Source organism: Abramis brama (assembly GCF_963993115.1).
Source record: "Abramis brama genome assembly, chromosome: 17".
Classification (NCBI taxonomy): Eukaryota; Metazoa; Chordata; class Actinopteri; order Cypriniformes; family Leuciscidae; genus Abramis; species Abramis brama.
The window spans coordinates 21,616,068-21,630,270 of NC_139979.1; the positions used below are offsets into that span (position 1 = coordinate 21,616,068).

General features: G+C 36.0%; 1 protein-coding gene across 1 annotated transcript in view; it reads right to left on the reverse strand.

The window, feature by feature from the left end:
- nbeal2 (neurobeachin-like 2) overlaps positions 1-14,203 on the reverse strand; it is a 72,226-nt gene that overhangs the window by 2,268 nt on the left and 55,755 nt on the right. The window contains exons 35-53 of the mRNA XM_084089975.1: positions 13,573-13,733; positions 12,501-12,634; positions 12,273-12,380; positions 11,891-11,986; positions 10,938-11,062; positions 10,552-10,692; positions 8,707-8,837; positions 8,516-8,625; positions 7,963-8,080; positions 7,779-7,876; positions 7,561-7,674; positions 7,351-7,437; positions 5,696-5,805; positions 4,726-4,898; positions 4,403-4,497; positions 2,972-3,088; positions 2,698-2,859; positions 1,574-1,722; positions 748-883 (exon numbers count right to left, since the gene is read on the reverse strand). Of these exons, the coding sequence (XP_083946101.1) occupies positions 748-883; positions 1,574-1,722; positions 2,698-2,859; positions 2,972-3,088; positions 4,403-4,497; positions 4,726-4,898; positions 5,696-5,805; positions 7,351-7,437; positions 7,561-7,674; positions 7,779-7,876; positions 7,963-8,080; positions 8,516-8,625; positions 8,707-8,837; positions 10,552-10,692; positions 10,938-11,062; positions 11,891-11,986; positions 12,273-12,380; positions 12,501-12,634; positions 13,573-13,733 (2,365 nt within the window). The remainder of the gene's footprint in view (positions 1-747; positions 884-1,573; positions 1,723-2,697; positions 2,860-2,971; positions 3,089-4,402; positions 4,498-4,725; positions 4,899-5,695; positions 5,806-7,350; positions 7,438-7,560; positions 7,675-7,778; positions 7,877-7,962; positions 8,081-8,515; positions 8,626-8,706; positions 8,838-10,551; positions 10,693-10,937; positions 11,063-11,890; positions 11,987-12,272; positions 12,381-12,500; positions 12,635-13,572; positions 13,734-14,203) is intronic.

Here is a 14,203-nt window from a genome sequence, read left to right on the forward strand (position 1 = left end):
GTAAAGTTGTTTTACACTGTTTACACAATTTTTACTATATTTACAAAAGTTTACTAACTGTTACACTTAAAATGTACCCAACCGTTTCGGGTCAATGGGATTTTGTTTTGTTTTTTGTTGAAGAAATTAATACTTTTAATTAGCAAGAACGTATTAAATTGATCAAAAGTGACAGTAAAGACATTTACAATGTTATTTCAAATAAATGCTGTTCTATTCATGAAAGAATGCTGAAAATATGTATCACTGTTTCCACAAAAATATTATTATTTAATATTAAATAATAAAAAAAAATCAACATTGATAATAATAGTAAATGTTTCTTAAGCAGCAAATCAGCATAATAGAAAGAGTTCTGAAGGATCATGTAACACTGAAGACTGGAGTAATGATCCATCAGAAGAATAAATTACTTTTTAAAATACATTTAAAATGGAAACCAGTTAGTTTAAATTATAACAATATGTCACATTATTACTGTTTTAATCAAATAAATGCAGCATTGGTGTGCATAAGAGCACAACACATTAAAGAAAATCATACCAGCTCCAAACATTTGAATTGTAGTGTAACAGTAAACTGTGACTGTCAACTTTATGCTGAAGTACTAACACTGTAACCTCACAGAATATAGGTGAGAGTTTCATTGGTCACTCCTTTAATGAGTAGCATGCATTCTATTTCAAACAGTAAAAACGTAATGGCTTAAAAACCCTTCCACATACAGACCCTCTCAAACTCACTCACCTCTTCTGGTTTCCCTGCTCCCACCACAATGAGTTTGCCATCCTCAAGGCCCACCAGGATATGACTGCTCTCTTTCGTGACAGACACACAGCGCACTGGGACCTTCAGGGCCAAGGGCGCCACAGCCAGATTTAAGCTACACACACACACACACACACAGAAAGAGAGACTTGGGAATGAGAAGTAAACATGGACCCAGCTGCTGAAGATTTAATGTGATGACACAAAGGATTTAAGAATTCTTCTACAATAAAGATAAATAAATAAATAAAAATGATCAAACAGGTTGTGCTAAGCTGGACAGCTGTACGCCTACACTACCGTTAAAAAGTTTGGGCTCAGTAGGATTTGAACATTTCTTTCTTTTTTCTTTTGCTCACACAGGCTGCATTCATTAGATCACAAATGCAGTAAAACAGTAATGTTCTTACAATTCAAAAGAACTTTTCTATTTGAATATTTTTAAATTGAAATGTATTCCTGTGATGGCACCGCTGAATTTCCAGCATCATTACTCCAGTGTCACATGATCCTTCAGAAATCATTCTAATATGCTGATTTGCTGCTCAAGAAACATTTCTCGCTGAAAACAGCTTAATTATCGTGTGGAAACTGTGACTTCTCTCAGGATTCTTTGATGAATAAAAAGTTCAAAAGAACAGTATTTATTTGAAACAAATTGATTTGTAACAATGTCAAAGTCTTTACTGTCACTTTTGGTCAATTGAATGTGTCCTAGCTGAATAAAAGTATTAATTTCGATTAAAAAACACTGAGCCCAAACTTTTGAACGATAGTGTACAATAACCGTCAGAGGTGTGTTTACCTGTACAAGTCTCGAATGTGAAGGTTCCCCTGTTGCGTGCCCACGATGAGGTAGTCAGGCACCAGGTGCAAAGCTGAAATCTTCTCATCCAAGGTCTCAGATGCTAAGAGAGAGCCATTTACAGAATACACATGCAGTGCATACTTCTCCTACAGGCAGAAAAGAATATATAAAAATATCAATGTAACAGTCAAAAAACAGGGCCCAAAGTCAAGGGTAGAGAAGCACTGCTCTGATGGACCTACATATAAAAACAATACATATTTTATTATTATTTATAATTTCTTTTTGCATTTTTATAATGTGTTAATTTCCATTCTTACAATAACTATTTTAGGAGCTTCCGGGTATTTTCGCACTTAAGTTCTGGGAACTAGCTACCAGGGTGGTTCACCGAGAACTAATGGTTCCCCTAGGAACTTTTTCCTGGTTGCATTCGCATCACCAGTAGGAAGTGACGCAAGTCGCGCTTATTGTGACCTTTATTTTAACGGCGCTGAGAACGCCAGCCAGAGCCACACAGTGCTCGCATTCTCCGTGTTCATTAGTTTACGGTCTGTGTCTAACAGTCCTGTCTAATATGTTATTAGATAGAACTGATATACATAGAAAGTAGACAGTAATGAAAAGTTGTTAGCGTATGCCGTGTGGTTGATGTCCAGTGTTGCTAGCTGAGCAGAAATACATAATCATGTTTCCCTTGGTCCCCTCAAAGTTGCGTTGGATTTTCTCCTCAGCGTAAAGGTTAAGAGGCCCATCTATCACTGTTTTCCATGTTCGTAGAGTTAGTTTGTAGAGTAAATATATAGGCTATAATCTGTGTGTTTTAAAAAATGGCGGGTGCTGGTGTTTCGCGCGCGTTTGGCCAATCACAATAGAGGTGGGCGGAGTTATGAGGTTTGACTTACAGTTTGAGAAACCAATGGAGTTAGAAGCTTTGGTCACAAGCTCTTTTTAATACTTTTCATTGGTTAGATTTGCAACACCCACAGACAGATATAAAGAGTAGTGATTTATGGGGAAAAATAAAAATGACGAAAAATTAAGATACAAGGTTTCCGCCCGACAGCAACAATTTGCTTCTTTTGACAAACAGTGTTTAGTGGTCTGCAGTCAATCAGCACCTTTCCAGCCGTGCGGCCCTCCATAACAGTCTGTGCCACTATGTGCCCCTCCATGCCGACCTCCAAGTGCGCCACAGGGGCAGGAACGCAGCTCTCACTCGGCGGTCTCAGGGTCCGCAGGTACTGTCCACGACGCACACTGTGCATGATTACTGTGCCATCCTGAACGAGAGACAAAGATAGCAAGTGAGAGGAAACTCATCAACCCTGATGGCAATGCAATAAAGTTCAACTCCTGAAGGGACGTTTTAGAAATGGCCTGATTTAAACTGACCTTTGACCCTGAGATCGCCATATCCAACTCAGTGCTGAGGGCGACACACGTGACCTCTTGATCATGTCCACAGAGGACCTGCACGGGCCGTGGAGACAGACCGCTAGAGAAACCACCCTACAGGTAATCAAAGAATATAATCACTAGTTATATTATATAATCAAGCTGTAGTTCGGACTATTATTATATACACTACCGTTCAAAAGTGTTTAGTCGGTATGATTTTTTTGTCGTTTTTGAGTCTCTTACGCTCACTAAGGCTACATTTATTTGATCAAAAATACAGTAAAAACTGAAATATTGTGAAATATTATTAGAATTTAAATGATCGGTTTCTATTTGAATATATTTTAAAATGTATTTTTTTCCTGTGATGGCAAAGCTGAGTCAAAGCAGTCATTACTCTAGTCTTCAGTGTCATATGATACTTTCATAAATCATTCTATTATGCTGATTTGGTGCTCAAGAAACATTTCTTATTATCATCACAGTTGAAAACAGTTTTGGTTCTTAATATTTTTGTGGTAACCATGATACATTGTTTTCAGGATTCTTTGATGAATAGAAAGTAAAAAAAAAAAAAAGCATTTATTTGGAATACAAATCTTTTGTAATATTATGAAATTAAATGTCTTTACTGTCCCTTTTTATCAATTGAATGCATCCTTGCGGTATTATTTTATTTAATACATTAATAATTAATTTAATAATTAAACACATCTGACTGACCCCAAACTTCTGAACAGTACTGTATCTCATGTCAGTTATATAAAGTGATGAAAATTCAGCATATCAATAAATGAACACATCTCGATAACAGCAAAAATGAATATGCTACTAAACATACTTTTATTTAAAAAGTTAAATTAAAATAAATATTAACAAATTAAAATAAAACAAAGGAATATAGTCTTCAATTTTGTCAATTAAGCAAATACTGCTTCAAATAATTATTCAAGTAAATAGTAATAAAATCAAGAAAAAAAATTGACGAGTTATGAGCAATAGAGCAAAATGTATATATATAAAAAAATAACAGAACAAACATAAAAACAACAGTGCTTACATTTTTTAGGTTACATTATAAATGTCTTTACTGTCAGTTTTGATCTTTTTAATGTGTCCTTGTTGAATAAAAGTATTAATATCTTGACTTTTAAACGGTAGTGTATATTTAGTTAAAATGAACCGATGGACATTTTGACCAAGAAGTCAAAAAAATCTCATGATGACGCATCATCTTGAGATATGAAGCAGCACGGACGCCCTTCACATGGGAACACAAGCGTTCCAAAGCAGCTGTCTGTCAGTGAGACAGAGAAATGAGTATCGAATTGAGTAGGTACATGTTTCTACATACTTCTGATATAGAACAAATATTATTTTTGTACTAACTTGGAACTAAAGTACAAGTATTTTGTGTTAGCAAACCTGCTGTAGGACCTGCCACACCATGCATGTGGTGTCCCGTGAGCCAGAGATGAGGTAGATACCACAGAGATCCAAAGCCAGGCATGTGATCACATCTATATTCCACAGAAATACACATTAATTAGTCGTCATGACATGCATTCATAATCAAATGCATTTACACCATACATATTCTGAATGATTTAAATCAAGAGGGACCTGAGAGTTATTAATTGTTCAGTTTCAGCAAAAAAATATTTAATGAACAACTCATTAATACGCCTACAGCTGCGTCTTGGCTCAGTGCTATTTGGGTCCGTCTATGTCGGACAGACGGCTCTCACCTATGTGACGGCAGATCCTGCCCACCAGCTTGGCCTTGCCTAACATAGTGACCCGCAGGCTGCAGTCCCAGTGTCCCCCGCTGAACAGCAGACGCCCGTCACTGGACACCACCAGCACCTGGGAGCCCATTTCCACCCCTGGGGAGAACGGCCCGCTGAGGAACCGCTGGGTCCTAAAAACAGATCAAACAAAAGGTTAGTACCAACAAACGGGACTAAACTTGTCAGCAGGAACAGTGGGAGAACATTTTGAAATAGATCAATGTTGTGTTTAAGCATCAGACACATGTTAGCAAACCACTCATAAATAACAAGAAAGGCTTGGCAAAACAAATGAGATTTTACTACAAAGGACTCAATTTGACTAAAGAACATTATAGAGATGAAAGAAGCCAAACCACCAGAGTTTGATGTCAAATAGCTGCTGTTTATATGCTTCTATAAAGCTTTTGATTATTTGTCCAAGGACCAGTGTTGTCACCAAAAAATTACTTTCTGGCTAAACAAAACCTCGTCTTTAAAACCGTATGACATCACTGATCAAAAGCCTCTGCACATGATTATATAATGTGTTTATAGTAGGGCTGTCAAAAGATTAATCGCGATTAATCGCATCCAAAATAAAAGTTTGTGTTTAAATAATATATGTGAGTGTACTGTGTATAATTAAATTTGTATCTAGAAATACACACACATGCATGTATATATTTAAGAAAAATGTGTTATTTATATATAAAAAAAAAATATTTATATATAATATAAATTATATATAAATATATACAGTATATGTATGCAAATATTTCTTAAATATATACATGCATGTGTGTGTATTTATATATACAAAATAATTATACACAGTACACACACATATATTATTTAAACACAAACTTTTATTTTGGATGCGATTAATCGCGATTAATCTTTTGACAGCCCTAGTTTATAGTGAATATTTGTGCTTGTTCAAACTTACTTTGGGTTGCTCACAGAGGGGTCTCTGGTGAAGGTGAAGTAATTGGCTATGTTCTTGTCGTAGGGCAGCCAGCTATGAGTGCCTATCATTCCATTAGCACTCACCGTCACCTTCAAAACAGGACAAAAGCCATTCAAAACTCATTCAGATGCCGGTGTCTGTTCTGCAATAAACTTACTGATGTCAGGGACCCCCAAACTTGATGAACCATTTGTGAGGGACCACCTTACTAAAATGTAAAGGCAGATATACTACCGTTCAGATGTTTGGTGTCAGTAAGATTGAAAGAAATGAATACTTTAATTCAGCAAGGATGCATTGAATCGATCAAAAGTGACAGTAAAACATTTATAATCTTACAAATAAATGAAAATACATTTCTATTAATCAAAGAATTTTCAACACAGATGATAATAGTAAATGTTTCTTGAGCAGCAAATCAGCATATTAGAATGATTTCTGAAGGATCATGTGATACTGGAGTAATGATGCTGAAAAATCAGCTTTGCCATCACAGGAATTAATAACATTTTAACATGTATTTAAATAGAAAAGAGTTATTTTAATTTTTTTATGGTATTTTTAATCAAATAAATCACATAAAAACATTAAAGAATCTTACCAACACCACATTTTAAATGGTAGAGTATATATTTTTTTATGTTTACAGACCACTGATCTATAATAAATACGTATGATATATAGAGATGCGTGATAAAGATCCCTGTACACTAAGTGAAAACAATATTAAGAGTGAGATAGACATATTGTTACCAAAATTATCTGGAAAATATGTATTTTGTGTTAAGACATCTGTTAGAGTAATGTTTGTATTGTAACATATCTAATTAATTTCAAATTTATTTGTACAATGCTTTTCCAATAAATATTATTCCAAAGCAGTTTTACCGAGAATTTTGATCCCCTGCGAACAGACAACTCCATAGAAACAACAGAAATATAAACTATTCGAACTAAATGCAAATGTCTTTTTTTATTTCATACTGTAAAAAAAAGAAGAAACACAATAGTTCCAAAAAATTCCTGATCAATCTTTAGATTGAAAAATAGTGCATTATTTAAAAATTATGAAAAAAACGTGCACATTTAATATGCACTGAGCACATTTTTTTTTTGCACATAATAATAAAAGAAGATTGCTAGTATGACAGCGTGTAATCCTTTTTTTGGGATATGCAGCAAATGAATTTAAAGTATTATGTTTTTTTATTTTTTTGAAAGAACATATTTAACAATAGCCACAAAATCTTTATTTTTCAAATATTCCTCAGACTACAAAAGTGGTTCTCAACATTTTTTAAATCACTGTCCACAATAATATTCAAAAAAGCTTAATTGATTAACTGCATTAGGATAAAAAAATAAAAAAATAATAATAATTACAATTTTCACCCCATAAAATATTTTAGAACTTGGCATAACAAGACAATTTATATTCATTATAAATTTATATTCATGTTTGTTTTGTCTTATTTTACATAATTTTAAGTAATCTTGAGGGCCCTTTGGAAGTTTGCTGAGGCCCCCTATTCCATGGACCCACTTGCACCCTAAAATTCCTGTTCTAAGTAATTGGTTCATACTAATCGAATATTAGTATACAACAAGTAAACATAACTGTGAACTAATCTTACCAGTATGTCAGAACCTGGGATGATAAAGGAGCGGGTTTGATTTCTGGGCACCATGGCTTGCACCAACGGCAGACCATCACTCACCACCTCCACGAAAACAATCACAAAACAAATCACAGTTTCACAAAACAATCTCCTTAAATCAAACTCAAATTTGCCATTTCAGCACATTATTCAGTTGAAATAAAATACTGAGAAATTTGGACTTACCTCCTTGAAGGATCTAAGTTTACTGAGCTGATCAAAAAGGTTGGGGGGTAGTAAGTCCAGACGGGCCTGCCGCCTGAATGCGTTCTCTGCTGACATACGGGGAGGATGAGGCTCCTGAATAACACAGAGAGGGTTCACTTGTGCAATATTACTATATTACATACAGTATATATCAAATATAATTAAGCTTAAGCTATATATATATATATATATCCCACCTTAAGAAGCTGACAGGGCGTTTGGCCAAAGTTGCTGATGATGCCTTCCAGGGCCTTGCGCTCGGTCTCATTAGCTATGGCGTCCAGATCCACTGCACCTGACAGCCAAAACACACACCGATCAGTCATATTTTCCATGCAGGAACATGTTCAAACTTATACAAACTCACAAGAGGTCTCTTACCCTCATAAGTGCAGTAGTAGAAGACATTAAGAGCCTCCACTGCTTCAGGTCCTCGCTGCTTATACCCGAATATGAGATCTATCCACTCATGCAGGTGAGCAGACACATACTCACACTCCTTTAAACACACAGATACACAAGGAGAATGTGTGTCAGATGAAGAACAAAAGAGTGTGCATGTTTTAAAAGCATTTTTTCCATTGAGCCATTAAACCTGCAGCGTCACGGCAGAATTATATTTGTGCCATTGTTAATTGCAGTCGATGTGATTACATAAAAATACATGTTTTATTATAATAACCGTGTTTTCTACATGCAGAAAACAAAACATAAACACAAAAAAGCATAAACATTGTCTGATTCATAAGCAAATGACTCCTATGAGCTGAATTAATGAATCTATCAAAAAGACTCTATCAGTTTGAATCAGAAACGAATCACTCACTGAATTTGTCAGAGCAGTAACTGAAACATCTGACTCACTCACTGGATATTCATAAGACAACACATTTAGTTATAGTAAATTATATATATATTGTGTCAGTTCCCACACCAAGGCTTTTCTGTGTTTCCTGATGAAGTCTTCACGTGAAGACGCCCAGGGGGGAAGCAACACATCATTGACCATGTCCTGATTCATTTGCAAGCATCCCAGATCAAAATCTGCACACAAGACATAATAAAATGTAAAGGCCATTTAACATATTTCTGTGGCAGTGTGCTTTTCATCATTGACTCACTTACTGTTCAAGTTCTGCAGGAACTCTGGGAAATAGAAGAACTCTGGGATGAGCTCCTTCACATCCGCTGGACTCTCCATTCGTGCCTGCCACGCTGCTGCTACTGAATGAAACTGCCTGTCGGCACAATCAAACCTAAACACACACACACAATCACTCATTTAAGAGCAGCCCAGACATATGACATTGTGCTGATTAATTAAAAACCATCAGGTAAACAACACTGCAACCTAGTGGTCATTACAAGGGAGTGCAAACAAACATGCTATTTTATTTACAATATTTATAATATTATAAATATTTATAACATTTACAATTTGATGTTGGTGATCTATATTCCTGTATGGATACATAGTTTTATAGTTTGAAGTGTCAAAACCATCAAACTAATTTAAATGTTAAATGATCAATTACATTTAAAGAGGACATATTATGCTTTTTTCCCCAACTTTCTTTAGCTCTGCAAAGTTACAAAGTCCACTCCAAAAGGAGTTACTCTCTGTATCAGTAAGCACTTTTTCCTGAACTCCCTGAAATGCCACAAATGTCTTGAGTTTTCTTCCGGGAACGTACACGTCACGATATTCCTCATTTAAATGATTCCCTCCTAAGGTATATGCACTAAAAAGGTAAGGGGCGTGACATTTCCGAAACGCTCTGCGTGGTTGAGCAATCACAACACACTGGGTCCAGCCGACCAATCAGAGCACATTGCACTTTTCGGAAGGAGGGGCTTCATAGAGACCGGAACTAAACAGAGCGTTTCAGACACACTTATGGCGCTTTTCCACTACACAGTACCAGCTCACCTCGGCTCGACTCGGCTCTGTTTGGTTTTACACTGTGTAAAAGTTGTACCTGTACCTGCTTCCAGGTACTTTTTTTCGTACCACCTCCGGCGAGGTTCTAAGCGAGCTGAGGCGAGCTGAGGCGATACTAAAATGTGACGTGAAAACACGGCAGATTGCTGATTGGTCAGAGAGAATCGTCACTATTCACTGCGTCATCATTGCACGCGCCAGACGGAGTATCCTGAATAAAAAAAACAGCAAAAACAAAAACATCCAAAAACAGCATACACTCGATTTCCTCCATTGTCCTGTGTGTGTGGGTAGCGGGTGTGTCTCGCGCATCTCGCGTAAAAGATTAAGTCATAGCAGTTTCCTGCGGCGTAGCTATGACGACCAGGTACTATTGTGGAGGTACTATCTGCAATGGAAAACGGAGCGAAAAGTGAGCCGAGCCGAGCCAAGCCGAGCCGAGGCGAGTCGAGCTGAGCTGGTACTGGTAATGGAAAAGCGCCATTAGAAGAGACATGCTGCAACAATGCAACATGTGAAAAATAATGTTTCTTTTTTTTTTTTTTTTTTTTTTACATTTAAGCATGAATTCTATCAGATCCCAAAAATAAAATCAAGACTTTGTAATGGGGCATAATATGACCTCTTTAATGATAAGATTTTAGTTCAATTTGTACCTCAGGTAACAATACTTGGAATGAATAAATGCACACATTACAAGTACAAATGTCTTCAGCTATAGAAAAATAATAATAATTTGAATGTGGCCCAAAGCAAAATTAAGCACACCCTTGATCAGGGGTGTCCAATGCAGCTTGAAGGGCCAACGTCCTGAAGAGTTTAGCTCCAGCCTGCCCAAACACGCCTTTCTGGAAGTTTCTAATAATCCTGAAGAACTTGATTAGCTGGTTCAGGTGTGTTTGAGCTAAACTCTGAAGGATGTTGGTCGTCCAGGAGCAGGATTGGACTCCTCTGCCCTTAGCTTGCAGCATTTACCCAGTAGTATGACTGCACTGGTGTGTGTGTGTGTGAGAGAGTGTGTATCTTACTTGCCGCTCTGGAGCTGTATATGTAATGAGGTGAAGGGCTCTGTGCGGATCATGTAGTGCATGACGCCGGCAGCATTAGAGTAGTGTGTGCCATAATGGAACTTATCGATAGTGCCTGTTGGGTCCTCAAAACTCTCATACCTATTCAAACAACAACAACAAGACACTTAACAAGTCAGCTGAAAGACAGAACATTCTACATTACAGTGCTTTACCTTATGAAAGATCAAACTATTATAATTTCCTAATTTAAATCTATTTATAAATCATGTTATAGCTATAGTTATAGCTATCGGCTTGTGGTATTGTTATCCATCCTTCTGGTTTTGTGATACACATTCTTTGATAATGAGAATTCTGCAATAAGGACTGCAAGACTGTCTCACTTCTCCCTGACGTTCTGTGCATGGCGAGAGTTGACAACACCAATGGGTTTGGACAGATCTCTGAAAACCGCTTGGTCTTCCAGATCCAATTCAGCAGATGTGTAGTCACACAACACCCAGGGGAACTGAGAATACACACATGCACATGAAGAAAAGCGATGACTCGTGTGACCAGTACAATATCCAGTAACAACACCAGAATCATGCACATTTAGATTTTTCAGCAAAATGGATTTTAAATGCATATTTACCACCAATTTAAATGGATTAAATTAAATGTAGGTTTATTACAAAAAAAATAAATGCAAAAATTTGTAAAAATGTAAAGTTATATAAACATTTAAAAAAAAAAATATATAAAAAAATTAATTAATTAATTAATTAAAATGCATAAATAAAATTAAGCTTGAGAAGCTGGGCAAGCTCCAACTTACCCACGACACTACATAGGACAAGTGGTTTGGAAAACAAAACAAAAGGCAAAACAAAATTTCAACGAAAACAACAAAACAAAAGATATTGAAACTAAACAAAACGAAAACAAAAATTTTAACGAAAACAACTAAAGAACAAACAAAAATTTCAACGAAGCGACAACAACAAAACCAAACATAATAAAAAAAAAAAAAAAAAGGAAATGAAACGAAAACAAAAAACAAACAAAAATTGATACAAAACTAAATGAAAACAACAAAACAGAAATTTAAACGAAATAGAAACTAAACGAAAACGACAAAATAAAACAAAACAACACAAATTGAAATGAAACAAAAACAAAAACAAAAACAAAAAACAAAACAACAGCAATTGAAATGAAAGAAAACAAATTGAAATGAAACCAAATGAAAACAACAAAACAAAAAAGAAATTGAAACAAAATGAAAACAAACAAAAACAAATATTTTAACAAAACAAAAACAACAAATCAAAGGTTAGGCTCTGTAAGGACTCACCACTGGATACTGGGATAAATCATTGTATGTGCGACCAGCAATGGTGTTGAGCTGCATCAGATATTCAAAATTGGAGATCTCTCTGCAAATCCATCTCTGCAAAAGGAACAAAAATTAAAATGTTTTTTTTTTGGGTCCTTTTAACAGGTTTTTTATTGGCAGATACAATACAGAGGGAATAGGAAATTATGGGGGGAGAGGGGGGAATGGGATTGGGACGCAATGCAGAACAGTTTCCAATCAGAATCTCCCATATAAGCACCAAGGCTCAATGTGTCTGGAGTTTGTGTTAATCACTTGGCCAGGGCAAGTAGTAAGGTTTTAATTCCCCACATAAATGGAAAAAAATTGTGCTATGAGCATTCTTTCATATAAGACGTACGTGAGTCAGGTTGGAGGCTTTCAGGAGCTCCTGAGGAGAGCGAGAACCAAAGTAGAAGAGATTGGGCGGCCTGAGACCCAGGATCCTGGAGTAGACTTTGTTCCGCACCTGTGGGAAAACCCAAACAAATATAAAAACACGGAGACCTCAAATGAAACCAATGCTTGCTGCCATCTACTGTGTCCTTGTCCATTGTCTCTACAGTACCACAGTTTGTGTCGAACTCACCCCCTTCCTGAAGTTGATGAAGTAGTGTGCCTGGTCAATGAAGAACAGCTCTAGTGCTGATCTCCGCAGGTTGTATCGCCTCAGGTGGACCTCCCTTAGCTGTGACAGTGACCTCTTGAAATCAAACCCAATACCTGGATGGACAGTCAAAAGCATACACATTATAATCATGAATCATATCTTATCTAATTCACTACTGGTCAAAAGTTTGAAATAATAAATATCCATTTATGTTTTTGTAAGAAGTCTTTTATGCTCACCAAGACTGCTTTTATTTAATCTAAAATACATTAAAAATAGAAATACTGCGAAATATTATTACAATTTGAACTGTTACTATAACTGTTTTCAAATTTAATATATTTTAAAATGTAATTTATTCTTGTGGTGACAAAGCTGGATTTTTAACATCAATACTCCTCCTTTCGGAAATCATTCTAATATGCAGATTTGGTGCTCAAGAAACATTTCTTCTAATTAGCCATTCTTATTATTATCAATATAATATTACAGTTTATGCTGCTTAATATTCTTGTGGAAACCGTGATACCCCAAACTTTTGAATGGTAGTGTGAGAAAAAAGAAAAAAAAAGGATTTCTAATATTTAGCAAGTGTGCATTAAACTGATCAAAGGTGAAAGTAAAGGCAAAAGTTCCAAAAGATTATATTTCAAATAAATGCTGTTCTTTTGAACTTTATATTCATCAAAAATTAACATCAAATTTAACATTGATAATAATAAGAACCATTACTATTAATCAATATAAATAATTCATAAATAACAATTGATAAGTGAGCACCAAATCGGCATATTAGATTGATTTCTGAAGGATCATGTGACACTAAAGCTGAAAATTCAGCTTTAAAATTTATTAAAATAGACAACAGCTACTTTAAATTGTAATAATGTTTTACAATATTAATGTTTTTACAGTAATTTTGATCAAATGAATGCAGCATAAGAAACTTATTTAAAAAAAACAACAACATTTCAATTATTCCAAACTTTTGACAAACAAGAGAGGTTGGAAATATGGCGGCATATACGGTCCGATACAAGCAGCAACTCACCTTCCTCGGTCTCCTCTTTCTCACTGCTGCCATCATAGAAGTACAGGTGGTGTGTTGTGACCTCCAGACGACCTGGTACCACGGCAACAATAGTGATGAGCTCACACTCCTCTGAGAGCACCAGCTTTTCTTTCTGGCTCTCCTCCTCGACCTCCTCCGCCCTGAGGAAAGACACACACACACCCTGCTTAACATACGCTCGGTCACAAAAAACCCAGCTGTTTGCAGGTACCAGAAAGGCTGAATCATTACTCAATCGATTCGTTTACTTGGAGATCAAGTGCTCTTCCACTGCTCTTGTGTGGACTTTTATGTTATTTCCTGTTCTGTGCCATGTTTTGTAGTTTTCTTTGATCCCAGGAGTGTCTTGTTTGCCTGGTGTATTTTAAACCCCAGTGTTTCTTGTGTTCCTTGTCGAGTCTTATCCTACATGGATGTTATGTTTGCTGCACTCATTCTGTTCCCTGGTACTCTGCTCTCCACGTTAGATTTGTTATGTTTATTCTATTATTAAACTCACTGCATTTGGATCCAGCTCTCCTTTGTTTTTGAGTTCACCCTACGTAACACTATTACTCGGTGGAAGAAATGTTTATTCTCATTATTATTATGAAAAGACTATATTTTGAAA